Source organism: Maylandia zebra, linkage group LG6 (assembly GCF_041146795.1).
Source record: "Maylandia zebra isolate NMK-2024a linkage group LG6, Mzebra_GT3a, whole genome shotgun sequence".
Lineage (NCBI taxonomy): Eukaryota > Metazoa > Chordata > Actinopteri > Cichliformes > Cichlidae > Maylandia > Maylandia zebra.
Genome location: NC_135172.1, coordinates 6893536 through 6919160, shown reverse-complemented (window position 1 = coordinate 6919160; position 25625 = coordinate 6893536). Strand labels below are relative to the sequence as shown.

At 41.8% G+C, this 25625-nt stretch overlaps 1 protein-coding gene across 6 annotated transcripts in view; it reads left to right on the top strand.

The window, feature by feature from the left end:
- The window catches only part of LOC101477932 (glutamate receptor 2), a 116846-nt gene that overhangs the window by 50367 nt on the left and 40854 nt on the right, over positions 1-25625 (top strand). For all 6 annotated transcript variants that reach the window (XR_013098825.1, XR_013098826.1, XM_024802864.2 and 3 more), the window contains exon 16: positions 7474-7721. Coding sequence is in view for 4 of the 6 variants with exons in the window: in XM_024802864.2 (XP_024658632.1) it covers positions 7474-7721 (248 nt within the window). In the remaining 2 variants the exon portion in view is untranslated. The remainder of the gene's footprint in view (positions 1-7473; positions 7722-25625) is intronic.

Sequence of the window (25625 nt, the reverse complement as noted above, 5' to 3'; positions counted from 1 at the left end):
GTCTCTTTGAGAGAGCTTTGCAGATTATTTTAAGGTCTACATTTATAAGGGATATTGGACGATAGCTTGAGGGATATACAGGGTCTTTGCCTGGTTTTAGCAGGAGATTAATGTTTGCAGAATTCATATTTGATGGAAGTCTGCCCTTTTCTTTGATTTCCAACAACGTTCTGTAAAAAACTGGTGCTAGAAAATGTCCAGAATTCTTTGTAGAATTCTGCAGGAAAGCCGTCTGGACCTGGAGCCTTATTATTGGGCATACTTATCAGGGCTTCCTGGAGTTCACCTGATGTCAGTGGTGAATCCAGTGCCATTGCTTGAGTGTCTAATAATTTTGGAAGAGTTATGTTGTCCAAAAACTGATCAATTTCCTTTTTAGATGGGTTTATTTGTGGTGAATACAATCTTTTATAGAAATCCCTGAAAATGTTGTTTATTTGTATCGGTTCATATATTGTGTTCCCAGATGAATCTTGAACAGCACATATAGTTGTTTTTTCTTTCTTTATTTTTAGCTGGTTTGCTAGAAATTGACCGGATTTATTACCATGTTCATAATTTTGTAGGCGTAGTCTTTGTACTAAGAATTTTTTTTTTTTTTTTTATCAATTATCTCGTTCCAGGATCTCTTTGGTCGTTCACGCTTAGGGTTGCCAACCGTCCCTTAAAATACGGAATCGTCCCGTATTTCGAAACAAAAGTACACGTCCCGTATTGAGCTAATAAGGGACGCACTTTGTCCCGTAATACAGTGAGAACCAAAAGTAGTCTATAAATGTTTATGGAATTAACGCCTTGTTTGAAAACATAATTCCCAGCCCCTCTCCTGCTTTGTGACCAATGAGCTGACAGCACACTTATGACAATTCGAGTATGACAATTCAGATTACCGCTCATCTCATTGGTCGAGGAAAGGTCGCTTTCGGAGAAAATACCGGAAGACAACAGGTGACCACAACAAGAAGCAGGGCCAACAGGGAAACAAACGCCGACTCTGCGGTGCAAGTCTCGGACGACAGTACACCTAAAGTAGGGTTGCCAACCGTCCCTTAAAATACGGAATCGTCCCGTATTTAGAAACAAAAGCACACGTCCCGTATTGAGCTAATAAGGGACGCACTTTGTCCCGTAATACAGTGAGAATCAAAAGTAGTCTATAAATGTTTATGGAATTAACGCTTTGTTTGAAAACATAATTCCCAGCCCCTCTCCTGCTTTGTGACCAATGAGCTGACAGCACACTTATGACAATTCGAGTATGACAATTCAGATTACCGCTCATCTCATTGGTCGATGAAAGGTCGCTTACGGAGAAAATACCGGAAGACAACAGATGACCACAACAAGAAGCATGGCCAACAGGGAAACAAACGCCGACACTGCGGTGCAAGTCTCAGACGACAGTACACCTAAAGCTGGGCAGACACTGTGCGATTTTCAGTCACGTTATTCAGCTCCTGCTCAAACTGCACGATTGACTCACAGGGGTTAGAAGTTGGTAGGTTACGATGCAGGTCTCACACTATACGGCCCGATGCTCTGATGCGACCTGAGTGCTCACACTGTGCCTCCATAACATGAAGGTTATAACAGAAAATCTGTCGCTCCCTCTCTCTGTCTTTCACTCACACAGACACACACACCACCACCATCAACTTTGCTAAATTGCTAATGAAAAACATTGATCAGGCAGCTGTGATTGAGCAGCAGTGTAGATCCAACTATTTTCACGGTTGTTGTGGTCGTGATAATTTTGTGATGCCACATCGAAAAGGCTCGGATGAGCTTTCCAAAGTTCTACAAGTTGTGCCTCCATCACTTGTGTCCAGATCACACGCTGCACTGCCGTGCTGCGCAGTCTTTTTCACCGACGTTTACGTGTTTGCGCGTGAGCAGTGTGAGCGGCTCACGAGCGATTGATGATCAGGAGCTGCTCGAGGTGTTAATCACTTCTCGTTACCCCACGTATACTACACGATGCACGATGAAGGCCAAAATCTGGCCGATCACCAAATCGGTCGCACGACTCAAAAATCGGCTCAAAATGGGCCAAAAATCGCACAGTGTAAGCCCAGCATTAGAGCAGCAATGTTTGTTCGCTCAGAGAAAGAAAAATAGGCTGCAAAAGTACTGGGAGGAATGGGAAAAGGGAAACACCTGGCTGGGAAAATACACCATAACACCTTTAAAGCGCACTGCACTGTGTGCCGGCGCACTTTTTCCATAGGCATGCTTCTAGTGGTGGGCACATGAAGAACATGAGGGGCGTGAAAGCTCGGGGAACCCTTAACCAATTTCTTGTCCACCAGGCCACGGCAGAAGCAGATATGGTATGTAAACACTGGTTTGTTGTTTAAACCCTCTGGTTAAGGTTAATATGGGCATGTGCAGTGAATATCAGCGCTATGTGGCCAGAAGTGTGATAATATAACTTATTTTGTGTAATAAACAACTGCAAGGATAGATGATTACAACAAATAGATCACTAATACATAAAAGTAATACATAGATGAATAATGATGATGAGTTATGATGCGTAATCATGGGAACAAGCGGGTTTACAAACCTGATTAGCTTTAGAAAAGCTGAAATAATACCTCAACTGAAGCCAGTTGTACTAAATGCACTAAATGTGCACAGTTACAAGAATGATTTTGTTCTATTGTTTTCTATTAATTTATATAATTTTAAGTTAAGCAGGACAGAGTTCTTTTAAAGAAAGATTTACTTATATCCTCAAAAGCTAAGCATGACAGGCTTCTGTTTAAGAAAGAGACCTGTTTTACTGTGTTAATGTTGTCATTTTGAGCTAAAAATAAATGGCTAAATGATCATTTGTTTCCCATATGGTCATATCACAAAGAATATGCATCTGCTTAAATCAAATTCAAGTCAAATGGTTAAAAAATAATTTCACACACAAAAAAAAGAGCTACCACACTGGGAAGGGTGAAGGCAACTGGGTTGCCCGGCCCTGGCCACGAGGTGTCCCTTATTTATTTTTCAGGGAGTTGGCAACCCTATTCACGCTGAAGTCCGTTCCTTTTAATTTCCTGCCGCGGCTTTTCACCTGTTCCTTTTGTTTGAAGTGGCCGAATTTGGCCACAATAGGACGTGTCTCAATTTTGGCCGGGGAAGATGCACTCTGAGCCTTCTTCATGACTAAATCTTGGAAACAGCGGTCGATGTAATCTTGGAGAGCGTCTAAATTCTCCCCGTTGTCCTCCAGGGTGTTAGGGTTAGGACAGATGTTGTTAGTTATATGACAATTTATTAGTATATTTGGTAATACTGAAGCTTAAAGAAACTTTGTTCAATTCTAAACTACCATTCGCTTTAATTTTCCGCCAAAATCTTCTGGGTCTGACGTCAGTTACAGCATGAGTCGCTTACCTTGTACGTCACTTCTGTCAGTTACCTCCTCAGTCCGTCACTCCCCACGATAAACTGCTTAGAAGTATCAGGATGGATTAGAATGGGTGCGGATGTAAAAATGTGCTTCAACTTAGCGAAAGCTGAGTGGGCTTCTGGGGGCCAGGTGAAAGGTACCGTAGATGAGGTGAAACAGGTGAGAGGCGCAGCCACTTGGCTGTAGTTCCGAATGAAGTGGCCGTAAAAAGTCCGCGTCCCCAAGGAAGCTTTGAAGCTTTTTCCGTGACTCTGGGACCGGCCATTCCAGCACTGCCTTGACCTTTACTAGGTCGGTCTTCACCTGTCCTCCTGCCAAAATGTAGCCCAAAAAGGAAATAGATGAGGTGTGGAACTCAAAACTGTGGCTTCCTGGAGAGACTCGAAAACAGAGTTGATTAGTGGGAGAGGGTATTTATTTTTTACAGTAACATCGTTCAAACCTCGATAATCGATACACGGCCACAGCGACCCATCCTTCTTTCATACAAAGAAGAAGCCCGCAGCAACTGGGGAGAAAGAAGGTCTAATTATTCCTGCTGCCAGCGAGTTCTGGATGTAGTTCTCCATATATTCTCTCTCAGGACGGGACAGGTTATACAGTCTACTAGAGGGCAACGGGGCTTCCGGAAGTAAGTCAATAGTGCAATCGTATGGTCGGTGAGGCGGTAGAGAGCGAGCCTTGTCTTTATTGAACACTTCCTGTAAATCATGATACTCTGGAGGGAAGGTCTGGTGTTTGTGACAGGGGTGGAGCTCGATCTGCTGTTGCAGTGGGAATGGCTGACCTCAAACAGTTCGCCAAGCAAAACAGGCTCCAGCTGGTGATTTTTTTTACCTGGTCCAATCAATGTGAGCATTATGTCTCTGCAACCAGGGGGTGAGTAAAAATTTTTTTAGTACATCATGGACGAGGGCTTGGAATACTACCAGGGAAGTCGAGAGTTGGATCATGCCAGCCACTAGTGATTCCTGAATGTATTCCTCCATTGCCTCCCTCTCTGGCCTAGGAAGATTGTATAGTGGACTGGAGGGGAGAGCAGCACCAGAGAGGAGGTTAATAGCACAATCATAGGGATGATGTGGTGGCAGAGAAAGAGCCTTTTCCTTACTGAAGACCATTCTGAGGTCATGGTACTCCTCGAGGACCAGAAATAGATCTAAGATGGTTGTGTACAGCACCAGGAGCTGGAAACTGAGAGTAGAGCTGATTGCAAACAGAGAGAGTGACACGTTAAAATCCAGTTAAGTATTTGCTAGCAGTCCAGTCCAGGTGGGAGTTCTGATTTTTCAACCAGGGAAAACCAAAGATAAGGGATGGAAACATGAAGAGAGTTATTGTTTCCCAATGGTTGGCCGATGTGATTAGCTGCACGGGCTTGGTTTTATGAGTGATATAGGCAAAACCTTGAGTGGAGGCCGGAATGGGAGGCTTGAGAGGCACCAAGGGAAACCTTGCTGTCGGGCTAGATCCATGTCTATTAAATTTTTCTCACAACCGGACTCCACGAATGCTTGGAGAGAATGAGAGGTCTGATGGTATTTGAGCTTCACAGGGAGGGAGATGGAGTTTAGCTGCACCTGAAACGCCCACCAGTACCCCCAAATTTCAGGTGCCAATGAAATGCCCTGGCCGATCACAGTACAAACTCCCATGCAGGAAAACGCCTCTCTCTCTCCTACGGAGTGAGCCTGGATTGCCCGATTTGCATGGGCTCAGCAGGCTCCTTTGGTAACGGGAACAGGGTACTGGAGGGCGGACACACAACTCAAAGTACTTTGATGTGATGGTGAATTTATTTACAGGTGCACAGCGGGAGAATATGTGAGGTTTCAACTTATTTGCAAATGTGCGGAGAAAGTCTATGGGAGGTTTCCCACGGGGCAGCAAGTCTGAAATGAGGAAGAGGCAGAGAGAAGAACATGCGAGATGCGCTGCCCAGAGTGGGATGTGACAGTAGAGTCACATCCCACTGTCACATCCCAATGACCCTTTGTTGTCATTGTACATGCAATGAAATTATGGAGGCTCCACAGCATCAGTGCAGGACTAAAATATAAATAGTAAGACAGCAGGCATAAATAACAAATAGGAGAATAATAATAATGGATTGGATTTATATAGCGCTTTTCAAGGCACCCAAAGCGCTTTACAATGCCACTATTCATTCACTCTCACATTCACACACTGGTGGAAGCAGCTACAGTTGTAGCCACAGCTGCCCTGGGGCAGACTGACAGAAGCCAGGCTGCCATATCGCGCCATCGGCCCCTCTGGCCATCACCAGTAGGCGGTTAGGGTAAAGTGTCTTGCCCAAGGACACAACGACCAGGACAGAGAGCCCGGGGATCGAACCGGCGACCTTCCGGTCACAGATACGCTTCCCAACCCCCTGAGCCACGGTCACCCCAATAAATGTATACAAAGCAAGAGAAAAGCACATATTGGAGAACAAAGTGCTTGGAAGAGGTGCAAAGCACTTGCTCTGAGTTTAGAGTCCACATGTGAGTGTTCTGAGTGATCAGGGTACTCAGATTAGTGAGGTGAGTGGGCAGGGGTGGGTTGGGGGGGGAGTGTTTCTTAAAAGTCCGAATGGCCCAGGGGAATAAACTTTTAGTCTGTCTGTAGGTGTGGGACCCGATTGACCTGAGGTGCTGACCAAACGGGAGCGGGTCAGACATGTGGTGGGCGGGGTGCAAGGGGTCACCTGTGATGACCTTGTTTTTCTTGAGACAGGAGGAGCTGGCAAAGGCCTCTAAGGGTGGCTGATGTCAGCCAACTTGACCAGTATTAATTACCCTCTGTGTTGCCTTCCTGTTGTCAGTAGTGGCCCCTGTGTACTAAAGACCCAGCCAGTAGAAGCGCATGCTCTCCACTGAGGAGTGGTAGAAGTCCAGCAGGAGCTTCTGGCCCAGGTTATTCTTCCTCAGGACATGAAGGGCCCCCATCAGGGCCTTGCGAGCCTGTACTGGTGTTTTTAAAAGTTATGTTTGACTTTATGACTTTCTGTGTCGTTTCTGGGATGCTTAGGACTCATATTGCACTGCTGGAAATAGTTTATTTTGATGCATATGCTGTTTTTTTGCAAATTTGCATTATAATATTTATTTTCGTTTTTCCTGCAGTATATAAAAATTGGTGTATTTCAAAAATAAAAGTATGAAGACACTTAAAATAAATTTCCTGTGGTGGGAAACTATTTTGTGCAACTTTTTTGTATTTACAGTTTTGAGGGATAAGCCTCTTAAATTTCTCTAACTAGAAATATATGTTAAAAAAACAAAAAACGATTTTCAATTTTTTTGTAGTTTATTGCACTTTTTTTAAATTTATGTAATTACTATGCACGTAATGCATACATATTATTAAAATTTGGGCTATAATAGTTGTATTGATGTATATTGTTAAGGGTTCAAATATTGAGGAGGGATACAGGAGGAAATCCAAATAACAACACTGATCCGGCCGGGTGGAGTCAAACGATGATTTTAATGAACACACGTGTATGCAATTCTTCCATAGCTCTAGGCCACTTTGCTCAATAGATCGCGCCGGACAAAGCTTCTCACCATCAATTAACTGACCGAGCTTCAACTCTTTAATAAGCACCAAAATGCAATGTGTATAAAATGATTACAGTTGCTCCTGCAATGAAAGAATATTCCATGATTATGATACCACCTGTAATACAGACTTTAATGTAATGTTAACAGCTTCAATAAATGCTTTAATGCAATGCTGATTAATGCAATGATAAAGATGATGGTTATGAACAGTAGCAGTAAAATAATTTCCCTGATCCCCACAGAACCTACAGTATTACTAGGTTTTAACAGTTTTACAATTTAGGCTTAACAACATTGCCCAGTGGAGCATTATGGAGCTAGTTTTAGAATATTGTCTTGTGGGATGATGCATCAACTCATTCAGGCTACAGTCATACTCTCTTTACCTTCAAAAGTGCTTTAGGTAAACGCCTTCTTTACATACATTACAGGTTATCTAAAGGTAAGTTATAAAAATTAAGTTATCGCATACTATCTGTGTCTGTTTCTCTTTTTTAGCGTTCTAAAATCGCCTTGTTTGACAAGATGTGGCAGTACATGAAAATCGCAGAACCTTCAGTTTTTGTCAAGAAAACATCAGAGGGTGTCCAGCGTGTCAGGAAATCCAAGGGAAAGTACGCTTACCTGCTGGAGTCCACCATGAATGAGTACATCGAGCAGAGGAAACCCTGTGACACAATGAAAGTTGGAGGAAACCTGGACTCAAAAGGCTATGGCATCGCCACACCAAAAGGATCCCCATTAAGGTGGGTGGATCAGTATAACAATGCTGGCCAACCTGCACTGCCATGTACCATTCACACTACTAACCTGCTGCCTAGCATACCATCCCTCTCCTAATTCCTACAGTTCTTCTCTCTGTATATGTAGATGAAAGAGAAAATCATGCTAAACTACTTTGAGCTTTAAAGAGATCCAGATTTTTCCTAAACTCAGTAACTTGAAGTCACAGTAATAACCCTGGCTGACAAACTGCTTGTTATCAGGTGGTAATTAGCCAGTGTTCAAGCTGTCCCTGTGCCTATACACATAACTCACTATGGAGAGCAGATAGATTCATCCCAAGGCTTACTGCCAGCTGGGTGTCGCAGTATGCGAGTGTGATGAATGGGACACGGCGGTTAACTCGTTGTTATAATAATCCACCTACCCTGATGACACCATCTCAGTGGTTTGTATTTATTACCATGGTTACCACCTCTGACCAATGGCTAGCGGTGGTTTCCATGACAAATGGGGGATAGGGTGTTTGATTTGCTTCCAGGTCTTAAAGAACCCCTTCAGATAGGCTCCTTTTATCTTGAAAATAAATGTGATGACATTTATAGTGTAAAACATTCTAAACAAACCTGTGAATGTCAAATTAAAGTGTCTTCGTATTCTGTTTGATTTTTTTTTTTTTAAGTGTTAGTTATTATTTTTGGCTGCAGGCTTTTCTCCATTGATAACTTGGCTCTTTAAGACCTGGATCAAGGGATTTTTGCAAAGTTTATGACCTAATGCTGCATTCCATTTGAAGTTGGAATTTGCAATTTGCATGTGTGTGTTTGCGTCTGTCTGAGTGTGTACACATGTGTGTGTGTGTGTGTGTGTGTGTGTGTGTGTGTGTGTGTGTGTGTGTGTGTGTGTGTGTGTGTGTGTGTCTGTTGGGAGGAGGGAGGGCACTATATGTCACCATAAAATGTTTAAATTACATACGGACAGTTATACATAAATTAGCTTCCCCCTACATTCCCTCAGAGCTGTCTCTTATTTTTTTAATATGTGAAAGTAGTAGTAGTTTTATATTTTTCTTTTATCTCATGCAATTGCGCAAGAATTTACATACATGTTTACACATGCAGATTAATAGCCTTTTTTTTTTTTTTTTAAATTGCTACAGAAAATACAACAAATTTACATTCATAAATAAACAACATTTAGCACTTTATATAGACCTATCTAAAGTGGCCCTTAAGAAATAGCTTAAATAAGAAGAATGGTATATAGCTCAACAATATTTGTGTCATATATATGAGAAAAAATATGTACACTTCAGAATCAACAAAGCAAAATCAGAACGGAACACTTTAATAAATGTAGCAAAAAAAAAAATCAGATGGTATTAAGTGGATTAGCAACAGTGTTGGGGAGTAACGGAATACATGTACCGCCGTTACGTATTTAAAATACAAAATATGAGTAACTGTATTGCGTTACAGTTACCGTTTTAAAAGGTGGTATTCAGAATACAGTTACTTTGTTGAAATGAATGGATTACATGGCTGTATTTTCCTGTTTCATTAGGCTATGAACTCTATATTTTTGGTGTCCACGCCGGTGGAAACCCAAAGAAAACACGCATTAAGAGGCTCTCATGTCTGTGTCTCAATCTCACGGCCGATGTCACCTCTACTTGTAGCCCACATAATGACGTGAAGAAATATTTTAAAAAATTATTCACAAAAATGATTTAATATGAAGGCAATAGGCAGAGTGTTACAGGCATAGCCCTAAAGAATCTAGCCTCATGGGCAGTGTAGTCCGTGCTGCAGGGAGAATGGACTGCCATACCCGTTATGTGTCTGTGAACGAGGAAGGGAGAAAAAGAGTTGAAAAGTAAGAGATGTCACGGACCAAAAACGGGAGATGGAAGCATGTAAATATTTTTATATATATATATGTAAGATGTATTATATTTTATAGGCAATAATTCACCCTGTTTGTTTACTAAACATAGTTTAGTTTAACTTACTGACAATGAAACTCTTACAAACACATATGCGGTAAGGCCAGCCATAAAAATACACCTGTCCACAACTGTCAAATTATTGTGATATCACAATTGCAGGGTGATCTACTAACAATGCACTGTATTGTACAGGGTGGGCCATTTATATGGATACACCGTAATAACATGGGAGTGGTTGGTGATGTTAAAGTCCTGTTTGTGGCACATTAGTATATGTGAGGGGGCAAACTCCTCAAGATGGGTGGTGACCATGGTGGCCATTTAGAAGTCGGCCATCTTGGATACAACTTTTGTTTTTTCAATAGGAACAGGGCCATGTGACACATCAAACTTATTGGTAATGTCACAAGAAAAACAATGGTGTGCGTGGTTTCAACGTAACTTTATTCTTTCATGAGTTATTTACAAGTTTCTGACCACTTATAAAATGTGTTCAATGTGCTGCCCATTGTGTTGGATTGTCAATGCAACCCTCTTCTCCCACTCTTCACACACTGATAGCAACACCGCAGGAGAAATGCCAGCACAGGCACCCAATATCCGTAGTTTCAGGTGCTGCACATCTCGTATCTTCACACCATAGACAATTGCCTTCAGATGACCCCAAAGCTAAAAGTCTAAGGGGGTCAGATCGGGAGACCTTGGAGGCTTTTCAACTGGCCCATGACGACCAATCCACTTTCCAGGAAACTGTTCATCTAGGAATGCTTGGACCTGGCACCCATAATGTGTTGGTGTACCATCTTGCTGGAAAAACTCAGGGAACGTGCCAGCTTCAGTGCATAAAGAGGGAAGCACATCATCATGTAGCAATTTCAAATATCCAGTGGCCTTGAGGTTTCCATTGATGAAGAATGGACCCACTATCGTTGTACCCCATATACCACACCAAACCATCACTTTTGTTGTTCCAACAGTCTTGGAGGGATCCATCCAATGTGGGTTAGTGTCAGACCAATAGCGGTGGTTTTGTTTGTTAACTTCACCATTCACATAAAAGTTTGCCTCATCACTGAACAAAATCTTCTGCGTGATCTGAGGGTCCTGTTCCAATTTTTGTTTTGCCCATTCTGCAAATTCTGTGCGCCAATCTGGATCATCCTCGCTGAGATGCTGCAGTAGCTGGAGTTTGTAAGGGTGCCATTTGTGAGTAGCCAATATCCGCCGAAGGGATGTTCGACTAATGCCACTCTCCAGTGACATGCGGCGAGTGCTACGCTGTGGGCTCTTGCTGAATGAAGCTGGGACAGCCACTGATGTTTCTTCATTAGTGACAGTTTTCTTGCGTCCACATTTTGGCAAATCCAACACTGAACCAGTTTCACGAAACTTAGCAAGCAGTTTGCTAACTGTAGCATGGGAGATGGGTGGTCTCGTAGGGTGTCTTGCATTGAAATCTGCTGCAATGACTGCGTTCACCAGATATCAACACAATTTCGATCCGCTCCTCACGTGTTAACCTCTTCGACATGTCAATGGCTGTGAACAAAGAGAAACTTGTAAATAACTCATGAAAGAATAAAGTTACGTTGAAACCAAGCACACCATTGTTTTTCTTGTGGCATTACCAATAAGTGAACTGAAACAAACATTTATTTTTAGGTCCATTCTGCTGCTGATACATACTTTAGGTTTCTGAATATTAAACTTGTTTCTGCCTTTCATAGTGTGTAACCTGAAGGCCCTGAGTACTTTCTCCCACACTGAAAACACTGGAATGATAAAATGATTTAAACATTACCTAATAAGACTGATTCAGGACAGACAATTCGTTATTTTAAACTTTTCTAGCAGTCCTTCACAAACAGGGAACAGTCTGTCTATTCTCTCCATCTGTCAGCTGCTGCTGGCTCTTCCTCCTCCTCTTCCTCACACACTGCTGAGTTTGTCCTGGTGGATCATCAGGGGTGCAAAGCCTCACAGATGATGTGCAGCAGTGGGTCCTTCAGTCTGTCCTCACTCCGGACACTTGCAGTTGTCACACATGGAAATCAAATGTGTGATAAGCTGCAGGATTCAAACACAAGTGTGACTTATAAATGAATGTTCATACTTTTATTACACAATCAGAGAGAAAGAAAAAGAGAGAGTGCAGGACAGACAGACAGGTGACAGTCTCAGGTGTATACACTGCTACAAAACAGCACAAGAGAAGGAGGATTTAGTGTTTGTGTCATTACGAGTGCTCAACAAGAAGAGTTCCCAGATGGTACAGTGATGGTCCTGTGATTAAAGCATCTTTCTTTCAGCTTAACGAGTGAACCGTCAGTTCGTTCAAAAACACGTTAAAGTCCGTTTGGCTCGACACCACCGAACAGAGGCAGCAATATAACATAGCTAACATTAACAGTGCAGTGAATCCTGCTTGTGCCGTGATGTTCAGGACTGCAAACCGAGCAGCATTCATTGACTTTCATCTTGTTGTATTTGTGGATATATGACTGACTTTAATTATCCATAAAATCATCACATTCTCTGTAAGATTAAGGTCAGCTATAGTACTAACATTGCTAATGTTTGCAACTTTGCCGACATGTGGCTAACAGTAATGTTTTAATGTTCTTCATTATTAAACATTTGCACATAAATAAGTGACATAATATTCAGTACTTACTTACCCATCTGCCGCTTTTTTCGGCAAAATTATCCACACCCACCGCCGCACTATGAATTCTGCGATATATGGGACCACAAAGTCCACAGCGGACCAAACTTCATATTTGGGGAAAACGACGGCGTATTTGGAGACCGCATTTGGAGTACACTTCGGATTGGGACAGCCATGGTCACGTCGCTGTGACATAATAGGTCTCAAAATGCGTACTCCGAAGCGTACTGTAGTCAGCAAGTTTAGAAAATCCTCTTAAAATGTGAGATTCAGAGATTCAGTATAAAACTACTGTAATTCTTAAACTGTTCATGCAGTATTTTTGTTAACCTCCTTAAATCTTGTTTCATTTAAAAATCTGGTGGTGTATAGGGGCAAAATTGCAAACATTGGGTCCTTATCAAAATTATCTTTCCGGTTTCTAGGCTGTTACACCATTATTGGCCTCGTATTCATATGACACCCAATGGCATTTTAATCCATAGCCTCATTTCCACAAAGAAAAAAGTTAACTATGTGAAATGTAAGTAAAAGCAATGCAGGGAGTAGTGATGGTAAATTTGATTGTTTTTACTGAATCGAGTTTGAATGAGTCACTCACAAAAATGAATCGGATTTTTTGAGTCATTTGAGTCACTGAGTCAGTTGCCCAAAAAAATGCAAAAAAATTACATTTTCACTCAAACTTAATGTGTTTCTCTTTTCATGTATATCCTACTGCTAAGATGATTGAAAAAGAATAACAACTATTTTTATAGAGCAAAAAAGAGCAAAAAAAATTACGATTTCTAAAGGGAAAATTTATTTTATTTATTTTTATTGTATTTCATTAGTTTTTTCCTCAAATGTCAAATATATATTTTCTCATCTAAATGTCCACTGAGCTGTGAGCCAGGGGGCGGTAATGTGCCTTAACAGTGGTTGCCAACCAAAAAGTAGAAGAAGAAGCTGTGAGCCAGGAAGGTTGGGGGGTTGGGTGGGGGTGAGTGAGATTCATTGATGCTACAATTCAGCACAGGAAGGGAGGAGGTGAATGAGTGATTCGTTCATGCTACAATTCAGCACAGGAAGGGAGGGGGTGAGTAACTCAAATGTGCTGTTAGCAGAGCGATGCTACTGTGAACTGAGGAGCTATTATCTTGATGTGAGCTTTCTACTCAGGGTGTTTTCTTCCAGTTCAGAGCAGAAATGTTTCTGTTAAGAAACTGGCTGTTGTTTTTTTCCCCCCACAATTTTAATTATAAGCGAAATATATTTCTACTATTGAAATTAGTTTGCTAACAGCAACAGGGATGAGTCAGTGAAGGAGTCAGTTGGGCTTGTGAATCATGATTCACAAGTCAGTAAAGTGATTCTCGAGTATTTTATATCAACTGAAGCCCATGTCCAAAAGATTGTGACAGGGCGCACAGGTAGTAAGAGGTTTTACAGACCTGAGGAAATCACATGATAGGGTGGGGCTAGGTTTCACAATGAGCTCACCCGAAACCTTGGCTGATTGTGACCTACACCTGTTTTCACGCCTTGGCTCATGTGATTAGGTATAGGATCATCAGGGGGTCCTTTTGTCCCTCTTTGGGGGACTCTCCACCATTTGACCCTAGAACTGAAGAAGCCTCAGTTGAGAGGTGAAACGTCTTCAAGCAACTTATAGAAGTCCAGACGCTTTTCTTTCCAAGCTCCTTAGACTTTATCCACATTACTGTAGAAGCTGCACCAAGCGGACCACAAATAGTTTTTTTAAACTATCTTTGTGACTTCAACTCTCCTTCAGTACAAAAGGTTTGTTGGTGAGGTCACAGAGATCCTCAGCATATTCAACCTAACTAGGTTCTCGGTTCAGATCAGTTTCAAGTTTTATTGTCATGTACAGATAAACAGTGTAGCCACATTTACCCATAATGAAATTCTTTGGCTTGTGCTCCTCAGCTTTACATGAGCATATAAAAGTGTGCAGTTAAATGAAGAAGAAAATAACAGAAATAACAGTAATAATAATGATAAAGAGAAAAAAGTATTAAATATTTAGAGAATTTGAGACTAGTTTTGGTATTTACAGTTTGTGCAAAACTTGTGCAATGAGCATTTAAGTGGGATTAGTTGAAGTGACAGTGTGTAGAGTCCTGTAATTGTAGTGAGTGTGTAATGGTGTGTATAGAATGTCAGCAGTTCAGAAAAGCCTAATGGCTTGTGGGTAAAAACCGTCTCTGTGTCCGGCAGGCGGGTCTGGATGCTCCTGAACCGCCTGCCGGACAGCAGGAGTGTGAAAAGTCTGTGGCTGGGATCAGAGAGGATCCGCTGCATCTTCCTCATCCTGCGTGACTGGCAGTTCAGCCCTGGTGATGCGCTGTGCTGATCTCACCACCCTCTGCAGATCAGCAGAACTTTATCACCAGATACCAGCTAATTTAACATCAGAAACAACAGTCACATCAAGGCGCTTTATATTTTAAGGTAGACCCTACAATAATACAACATGCTTCAGCTTCAGCTACTCCAAGAGCTGGGCTCTGCTTAGTACCTTTCTCCAGCATCCGACAAGCTAGCCAAGGTCAGCAGACTCCTTCAGCGTGTTGGCTCCCTTTTGGCTCCCTGGTGGCTACAGCCCCATACTTTCCTCAGCAATAGAGATGCACAACATGGTCCATTCAGACTCAGTTTCTCCAGAAATTAAAAGTCTCCTGCACTGGGGAGATCAGAATGAAGTTCCCAGCACACCCTCACTTTATATGTGGATACACCAGTCCTGTCTGGCATCCTCCCCTCCCACCTGATCTGTTCACCACCAGGTGAATGGATCTTTTCACCCAAATGTGCAAGATATGACAGCAGGTCTAATGATACAATTGCAAAATCAATCATCAACCTGCGACTGATGGCATCCTGGTTCCAACTCTTATCACAAACATGGTTTTACTTGATCATAATGTTCATCATGGACAATCTGTGAACCTAGAAGTTTTGTGAGAGAACACCACTCAGGTTCAGATCAATGTGTTGGCTTGGCTGTTCCTCCCAGTCACGCCATGACAATTTATATGTCACTTTCCTGCCAGGACACTTGTCCGTTTTAGCCACATGCTCTACAAACGCACTCTTTCATAATCAATCGTCTACCAATTGAAAGGTTGGTGGCTCCTCCAGCCTGCATGTTAAGGTATCCTTGTCCAACATTCTGAACCACTGTGAGTTGCCTACAATGTATCTATCGGAATATAAGTGCATAAATGTTAGGTTCAAAAAGTACTTATATTACTGTGTTTGTGAATAGGTGAATGAAGCTTGGAGTTAGAAAGCGCTTTGAGTGCTCAAATTATGTAGGAAAAGACTATATAACGTAGGTGGGAAGTAATGAAGTACAAATACTTTGTTACTGTACATACGTAGAATTTTTAATTATCTGCACTTTACATTATAGCGCTTACATTTTCAAAGCGGGCTCATTACTTTTGATTAAACACATTTAATGGAAATTATTATTTCACGTCATTGTAGGCTATCAAACATCAAACCGATTTGAGTCTAAATAGCAAATACATGCAACACAATACTGTTCATGTATTAATCACCAGGGGATATCACATAAAAAGAGATGAAAGAGATAAAACCTTGTGCCATATTCAAGTGTTAATATGGGCTGGCGGCTTTTTGTTTGTTTGTTTTTTTTGTCTATAAATTGCGCTTGTGGTACTTCAGCATCTAGCTACCAGTACAGAAAAGGAGTAAGCATAAAGGATGTAAATGATTACTTTTTTTAAAGTAATCCATGTGATTTCAAATGCTACATTTCTATCAGCTTAACAGACATCAGGAAACACACAAACTGCTGCTATGAGTGCAGTTTGCAGCACAGTGCAAACTGCACCTGGACACTACTCCAACAGAGGTCGATCATCTTGTTAATAATTTTACCTCACTACATATGACTCTGGATACTATAGCTCCTGTGAAAAATAGAGCCTCAAATCAGAAATATTTGACTCTGTGGTATAATTTCCAAACACGTAGCTTAACCTCCTAGGACCTGGCGTCCACATATGTGGACATCACATTTTGGGTTATTTAGACCAAAATACTCAATTTTGCTCTACAAGGGCCTGATATCCACTTACAAGGACATTATACTGCTACTGTTCTATGCTACCTTATTTTTCTTAAAAACAAAAATAAGATTTTAAAAAAATCTGGCAATTCTTTGTTTTTACATTCACTGGGGCCCAATATGCCCAAATATCAAAGAGAAATTAAAAATGCATGCCGTGGAAGAGTTCGGGTCTTAGGAGGTTAAAGCAGATAACTCGTAAGCCGGAGAGGAAATGGCATGTCACAAATGTAGAAGATCATCATTTAGCCTGAAGAAATAGTTTAGTGCTTTATAAGAACATCTTATTATTCATCACTGATTGAGTAAATAAGAACAAACCTAGGTGTCTCATTAGTTACAGAATTGAATTCAAACTCCTGCTCCTCACATACAAGGTCTGTAATAATCAGGCCCCATCTTATCTTAATGACGTTATAGTACCATATCACCCCATTAGAGCACTTTACTCTCACCCTGCAGGCCTACTTGTTGTTCCCAGAGTATTTAAAAGTAGAATAGGAGGCAGAGCCTTCAGCTTTCAGGCCCCTCTCTTCTGTGGAACCAGCTTCCAGTTTGGATTTGGGAGACAGACACTAGCTCTACTTTTAAGATTAGACTTAAAACTTTCCTTTTTGCTTAAGAATATAGATGTTATGCTGCAATAGTTGTAGGCTGCTGGGGGATTTCCATGATGTACTGAGTTTCCTTTCTCACTCACTATGTGTTAATACACCACTCTGCATTGAATCATACTTGTTATTAATCTCTGTCTCTCTTCCACAGCATGTCCTTATCCTGTCTTCCTTCTCTCACTCCAACCAGTCGCAGCAGATGGCCCCGCCCCTCCCTGAGCTTGGTTCTGTCGGAGGTTTCTTCCTGTTAAAAGGGAGTTTTTCCTTCCCACTGTTGCCAAAGTGCTTGCTCATAGGGGGTCATATGATTGTTGGGTTTTTCCTCTGTATATATCAGGGGTCAGCAACCTGCGGCTCTTTAGTCCTTATAGTGCAGCTCCGCGTGGTTTGGGAAAATAAATTAGAAGTATTTAGCTGAAGTGTATTTTACTTATGTTAGTTCTTTTTTACCTTGTAGTTCTAAATTGGAAGATTATTGTGATATTGAAATATAAAAATAAAATTATATTCTTTTATTTTTTCATCGCTCAAAATAAGCTTCACACTCGCAGAAGCCGGTATGCCTGCCGAAACACCGTGCATTTATCGAGACTTTCAACCCCAGGTAGGCCAATTATGGATCCACATTATGTCAGCAGCTATTCTCCACCATGAACTATGTTAAAAACAAACACAGCTTACGCCTCACAGAGGACAGCTTACAGTCCTGCGTAAAGATGAAAGTCACTTCGTACAGCCCCGATTTGCAGACGCTGTGCGCAGAGGTTCAGGAGCAGAAGTCCCATTGTAAACATATCACGGCAGACACGACGATGTTTGCATGAACATGCTTTTCAGCATCTCTTTAACGACCACTTTTCACACACGGTTGTTGACGCATACAGCCGGCTGTAGCTTTTCAGCTCACAGCCCGACACTAGTGATGGGATTTTCGGCTCTTTTTAGAGAACCGGCTCTTTCGTTTCGGCTCACTAAAAAGATCCGGATCTTTCGGCTCCGAACCGGCTCTTCGGGTTGTTTTGTTGCTTTAATTAATTTATTATTAACAACAATATAAAATTATGCACAAAAGGAATTACTAATGGTTCAAGGTTCTTTATTATTCGTCACATGCATAGTTATACAAGTATAACACACAGTGAAATGTAGCCTGACACGCTCCTCGACATGTGCAAAAATTGGGGGGGGGGGTGTAGAGGAAGAACATTATATATATATACATATATATATATATACACATATAGTATATACACTGGGTGAATGTGCAGTAGTAGCAGCAAGCAGGTGAATTCTGTACATTAATATGAATAGACATCTGACTATTTTACAGGATAGACAATATAAACATATTTAAAATTAAAGGAATTGAAATGTACATTGTGCCTTGGTTTAGTGTCTGGAAGAGTCCTGTCTCAGTCAATTATAGATGATGTGAGAGGGCGGGTGTGTGTGTTTAGAGCACGGATGGCTTGGGGATAGAAGCTCCTCTTGAGTCTCTCTGTCCTTGCCCGGAAGATGCGGAACCTTCTACCAGATTGCAGAAGTTGGAACAGTTTGTTGCCAGGATGGGACGGGTCCTTCAGTATCTGCGCTGCTCTAGTCCGGCATCTCCTGGTGTAGGTGTCCTGAAGCGGGGGGAGAGCAATCCTGCAGCAGTGTTCTGCTGTACGGATCACTCTCTGGAGAGCTTTTTGGTCCTTCACACAGCTGTTCCCGAACCACGATGTCATGTTCTGTGTGAGGATGCTCTCCACAGCGCCTGTATAGAAAATCCTGAGGATCTTTGGAGAGACCCTGAACTTCCTCAGTTGTCATAGGTGATACAGGCGCTGCCTAGCCTTTTTGGTCTGGACCTGAATGTGGGCAGCCCATGTCAGGTCTGAGGAGATGTGGACACCAAGATACTTGAAGGACTGCACCCTCTCCACTGGAGCTCCATTGATGATAATGGGCTTGTAGTCTCTGTGCTGACCCCTTCTGAAGTCCACCACCAGCTCCTTGGTCTTGCTGACGTTCAGCTGGAGGTGGTTGTCCTGGCACCACGATGCCAGATTCTTCACTTCATCCATGTAGGCCGCCTCATTGTTGTTGGAGATGGCACCCAACACCACTGTGTCGTCAGCAAACTTCACAATGGTGTTGGAGCCATGGGTGGCCACACAGTCTGAAGTGTAGAGGGAGTAGAGCAGTGGCGAGAGGACACATCCCTGAGGTGCTCCTGTGTTGATGGTGATGCTGTTGGAGAAGCACCTGCCCACCCTCACCACCTGAGTTCTGCCAGTGAGGAAGTCCAACACCCATGCACACAGACGGCTGTTAAGTCCCAGATCCCTCAGCTTTGTGAACAGTCTGCAGGGCACTATTGTGTTAAACGCTGAACTGTAATCAACAAACAGCATTCGCACATAGTTACCCTGTTTCTTGTCCACGTGGCTGAGAGTGGTGTGTAGGACGTGGGCGATGGCATCCTCTGTGGATCTGTTGGATCTGTAGGCGAACTGCAGCGGATCTGTGGTGTCTGGGATGGAGGAGGAGATGATGTTCTTCAGCAGCCTCTCAAACACCTTCATTACTACCGAGGTCAGTGCAACTGGCCGGTAATCGTTCAGGGATGAGGGTTTGCTGTTCTTGGGCACAGGGATGATGGTGGATCTTTTGAAGCATGTGGGGACCACAGACTTCGCCAGGGACTCGTTGAAGATGTAAGTGAACACACCTGCTAGCTGGTCAGCACAGCAGCGCAGCAGACGGCCGGTGATGCCGTCTGGCCCTGCCGCTTTCCTTGTGTTCACTCTCCTCAGTGCCGCTCGGACGTCATGCTCCGCGATGCTGGTCACCGGTCTCTCGCTGATGACGTCACTGTCCTCGGTAGTCAGGCGGTAGATAGCATTAGCCGCCTGGCTAACCTCGAAACGGGCGTAGAACCGATTCAGTTCGTTGGTGAATGCAGAGTCGGCGTTGATCGGCGCAGTGTCCCTGGCTTTGTAGTCCGTAATGGTGCGTAGTCCGTGCCACATACTCCGTGTGTCGCCCTGGTGGAAGCGGGACTCCACACGTTCCCGGTACCTGCGTTTGGCATCTCTCACCGCGCGCCGCACGCCGTATGAGGCCGCTTTGTAGGCGCTCATATCGCCAGTGGCGAGACCCGCGTTGTAGGAGGTGGTCCTGGCGTTTACTGCATGTAAATGTAAAAAAAAGGTGGTTTTATTTATATATGTTTATATATAAATATATGATGATGATGATGATGATGATTTTATTAAGCGCTTTTCGCAGACAGGCAATCACAAAGCGCTGTACACAAATATTAAAATATTAAAATAAACAATAAAATCAATAGACATTATATACAATGTAAAAGATCAAATGTAAATAATGTAAATAAAATAAAATAAAATATGTAGATCAACAAAAGGCTTGTTTGAACAGAAGAGTTTTTAACTGTTTTTTAAAAGAATCCACAGAGTCAAGCAAACGTAATTGTAGTGGTAAACTGTTCCACAGCCTTGGTGCAACAGACTGAAAGGCTCTGTCCCCTTTTGTCTTCAATCGTGTACGGGGAACAACTAAGAGACTCTGAGTCTGTGAGCGGAGATGACGAGCAGTAGTGTATTTTAAAAGAAGCTTGGATAAGTAATCTGGAGCCTGGCCATTTAGTGCTCTGTATGTTAAAACAAAAATTTTAAAGCGAATTCTAAACTCTATTGGGAGCCAATGTAAAGAATATAAGATGGGAGTGATGTGAACACGCTTGGTAGAGCGAGTTAGTAATCTGGCTGCTGCGTTTTGTATTGTCTGGAGGCGAGAGAGAGATGATTTATCCAAGCTAGTAAACAGGGAATTACAGTAATCTAAGCGTGATGACACAAATGCATGAATGAGTTTTTCCAGTTCAGCTGAGGAAACCATATGTCGCAGTTTAGATATGTTTCTTAAATGATAGAAACAGGAACGAGACAAAGATTTTACATGAGAGTCAAGGCCCAGAGAAGAGTCAAATATTACTCCAAGATTTCGAATATTTGACTTGACAGATGGACAGAAAGAGGCAAGAACCTGACTGATTTTAGAATGTAGCTCAGGAGGAGCTATGATCATGGTCTCGGTCTTGTTAGTATTTAGAACAAGGTAGTTGCTTGAAAGCCAATCAGAAACCTGGGTTAAGCACTGGACTAGGGTGGACAGCCTATCCAGCTGATGAGGCTTAAAGGACATATGGAGCTGAATGTCATCAGCATAAAAATGATAAGACAGGTTGCTAAAAGATTGAATGGTACTAGCTAAAGGAAGCATATAAAAAGAAAATAGTAATGGACCTAAAACTGAGCCCTGTGGGACACCACAGGTCAGGGCAGCAGTGTTAGAGGAGAACCTATCAGTCCTAACAGAGAAGGTCCTGTCTGATAAGTAGGAAGAAAACCAGTCTAGGGCAGAGCCAGATACACCAGCCAAAACCGCATAAACCCCTGGTATATGCGGTGGCCCCTAGAGACAAAGCACATACAAACTCCAAAACACATTTCTAGCATGAACTGAACTTCCAAAATAGAGCTACCTAGATCACTTAAATTACACAATTGAAAGCATGAAAGCATATGTGTATTGTTTGTGTATTTATACACAAGCATTCATATATAGTCAAATAATAATAAAAAAAAGTTCATTTACCTGTTATTACCACACACCAAATCCGGTCGTTGGTACTTGCTGGCTTGTGTAGCCACTAGGTAACAAAAGCTCAACACTGCCCCTAGCATCGTGGAGCACTCCTGTTGTGTTTTGTACGTGTTTTGAGTTTTTATGTGCTTCGGAGTTTGTACGTGTTTTGGAGTTTTTACGTGTTTTTACATGTTTTGGAGTTTGTATGTGCTTCAGGGTTTGTACGTGCTTCAGAGTTCGTACGTGATATGAAGTTTGTACGTGCTTTGTCTGTAGGGGCCACCGTAAACATACTTTTATTTATTCACTCCACATAAAATGTGATAAATAAATCATATAATACAAAAATCAATTATTCACATTTCAACTTTTAACTATTTAAATTTTCAGCTTTTTCCTTTTACAAATTTAAAGTGAAACAACACAAAACACTGCAAACCACAACACAATTAAATATAAATTATAATATGAAAACAAAAAGAACATGGACCTGCATGAATAAACTTTCTGAATCCTTTATCATCTGCAACTGAAAATAGCTGTGGATGATTACTATACCTTTCTAATGTGAGGTTGTTGTCCCTGGCTCTCTTTCTCTCTCTCTCCCTCCCGCTCTGTTCCTGTGCTACTCAGTGTAACTACCGCCCCTCCCCCCTCTTCCCAGCGTAAAGCACAAGGCTGGCATGCTGAGTGAAGTGAAAAAAAGTGCGAGAGAGAGAGGGTGAGAGAAAGAAAAAAAAAAAACCCACGGCTTGCGATAAGGAGCCGGCTCGCATCGTTCACGTCAAAGAGCCGGCTCTAAGAGCCATTTTGTTCGCGACCGACCCATCACTACCCGACACACACCAACCCAACAGCATAGATAGCACAGACATAAATGCGTGATCGGATTGCAGGTGCCGCTCAAGTGAGTCCGCCTCCCCTGCAGCGGCGCTGCAGACCACCCCCGCCACACACATTAACCAGGTAAAATACATATTTAGACAGAATTTTGCAAATGTCTATTTTTCATTTTTTAGTGAAGTTTAGTTTTTTAGTGCTTTTTTTCCCAATTATTTTTTAAAAGTCAGGTCAAGGCTCCAAAAGCCCGAAGGCGATATAACAGTTTTTGTTTGCTACATGGATCATTTTAATTCATGTTGGTGTCTTTCCTTTCGTTATATTTCTTAAAGAGTTCAAAATGTGTTAATTACATAAATAAAATGTAATTTTCTCTGTAGCACTTCATGGATTTCATAAGCAACACACTTTAGTTGTTCAAACAAAGCATAAAGGTAAAAAACAATATATACAGTGTTATCTTCATTTTAGATGTCAAAAAGTATTTGCGGCTCCCAGTGTTTTCTTTTGCGTGGAAACCAGGTCCAAATGGCTCTTTCAGTGTTAAAGGTTGCTGACCCCTGGTATATATTATTGTTGGGTCTACCTTACAATATAAAGCGCTTTGAGGTGACTGTTGTTGTGATTTAGCACTGTATAAATATAATTGAATTGAACTGAGTATTTCAACGTTTACTGTAGTAATTTTTAACACTCGTATATCCATACTTCTACTACGTTTCTGTACGTTTACCACCTCTGCTATCTAGTTATAGAAGACTGAAGGAAAATTTCACTCCTATTGTTTGTTTAGATTGTGGCTAATTGGAACAAAGAAATCCCAATGAGGATATGGGCCTTGAAAATGTTTTAAACAATATGTAAGGAACAGGACTTGAGTATTAGCCAACAGTTGCTAGTTGCTAAGGACTAGGATTTAACACGCTGGACTTATAAGTCAGAACAATGAATTTAGAGATCTTTATAAGGTTTTGAGTTCAGTGTTGAGTGTTAGGATCCGTACATTTCATTTTTTTAAATGAATGCTAAACTTTGCTTAATGGAGCTTTACAGCTTTATTGGATTTCTGTTGTCACTGTATACATCATGGTAGAACCAGAGACACACATTTCATTTCTACAGTTTCTCTTATGAAAAAGTCTTGATTTGAGCTAAATACTGAATTACTTGCCGTATTGAATTGCATGGTCTCTGCTCCTAGCATGGGCATACAGATTTTCTTTCATTTTTTCACTGTTACAGATTAGCAATGTTAAGTCACTGATGGGCTCTGTTCAGAAACAAAATGTAGGACACTGGTATATACAAAGCATCAAACTTAAAATATATGAATGGCAATACTGACCAATAAGTGATTATATTATTAGTTGCTATAAGTGGCTATAAGTAAGATTTTAGATCACATAACAAACATAGGATTTTAGAAATCTTAAAAAAATATTTACGTTAATCAGTATATGGTGTTTATGATAAACAAGTTACTGTACACGTAGACTTGTCACGTCCTATGACCCTGTGTTTGTGTTTTTGGACTTTTAATTTCTGTTTTGTTTTTTGTTTTTTTTTGTTTCCACTTCACTCATTACCTTAGTTTGCCTGTGTTCCATTATGTTGTACTGTTTTTCATGTCGTACTGTGTTACTTTGTATTATGGGGGTTTATCCAGCTATATTCAAATGGATTGCTTTGTTTTAAAACTCTGTCTTTGCATCCTGCATTTGAAGTCCTCATTCCTCACTATCACACTCCACATCATGACAGAAGGGGACTACAAGAAAAAAAGTCCAAAATACAACATAATATATACCTTGCAATACAGAATAGCACATGGGAAAACAGGCAGGCCGGGAAACTGTGGCTCAGGAGGTAGAGCCGGTCATCTACTAGTTGCAAGCTTTGTGGTTCAATCTCTGGCTGCTTCAGTCTGCATGCCAAATGTCCGTTGGCATAGATGCAGAGGTGAAAATCTAAACAATGCAAAAACTAAGAAATAAACAGAACTTGAAAGTCCAAGAGTCAGACTCAGCCAGCTGGAGGTTTCTTCCTGTTAAAAGAAAGTTTGTCGCTCTTTGGCGACAGTTGGAGGATAAAGTCTGATGGATCTTATGTCTTGCTTCAAGTTTCAAGCATGACTGTTAGTGTAGGTAAGGTTAGGAAAACAAATTATATTTACATTATATTTATATTGTAAAGTAATGTCTACTTTACAATATAAAGCACCTTGAGGTGACTGTTGTTGTTATTTGGCCCTGTATAAATAAAACTGAATTGTATAAATTGAAAACACAAACACTGGTCATAGGTCATTCCCATATTCTGCTTCCACGATGGAAGTTATATGTCAGTGGGATTTAGGAGATCCTCAAAGTATTACTTTCAGCACCAAACCATATCATCAGTGAAGTCAGCAGTGCTCCAGCTGCACTGTACACTATGTAAATATGTGTAGAGTGTGGCTTTCTCCTCCTAAGTTGCCTGACGTAACCAGAATCACTTCAAGGCTGACAGTCTCATTCTATGGCCTCAATGAATTCTTCCCACACCCAAGATTTTGTTTGAGCCCAAGTGCATTTTGGCTGCTGATACTTGTCAGCTGTTTTCAGTCACACAAACTAACCAAGCCCAATAACACTGCTTTTCAGGTAGATTGCTCCCTTCACAACCGCTTTCCACCATCTAGTTTGGGGATTGCCACTATGACAAGGTCAAGGTCAAGTTTTTTTTTATATAGGCACGAACCACATTGCAGCTACAGCTCTGCACAACAGTGGAAGTGCAGAACATAGTGTCCCCAGCCTTCATTGGAATGCTGTCAAAGCTCTGGGGGTTAAAGATCTCACAGGCCAGGGCTTCTGCCAGAAGCTCCCAGTCCACGCTCACTATACGTTTGGTCATGCCAGGCATGTCTACCATCCTCCCCTGCCACCTAATCCAACCTACCACTAGGTGGCAATTGATTGACAGTTCAGTTCCCCACTGCACCCACGTGTCCAGAGCCCATTGTTGCAGATATGATGATACAATTACAAAATCAATCATTGAGCGATCTAGGATGTACCCAAGTACCCAACCAGGTGGGGTACTGGCAGCTGCCCC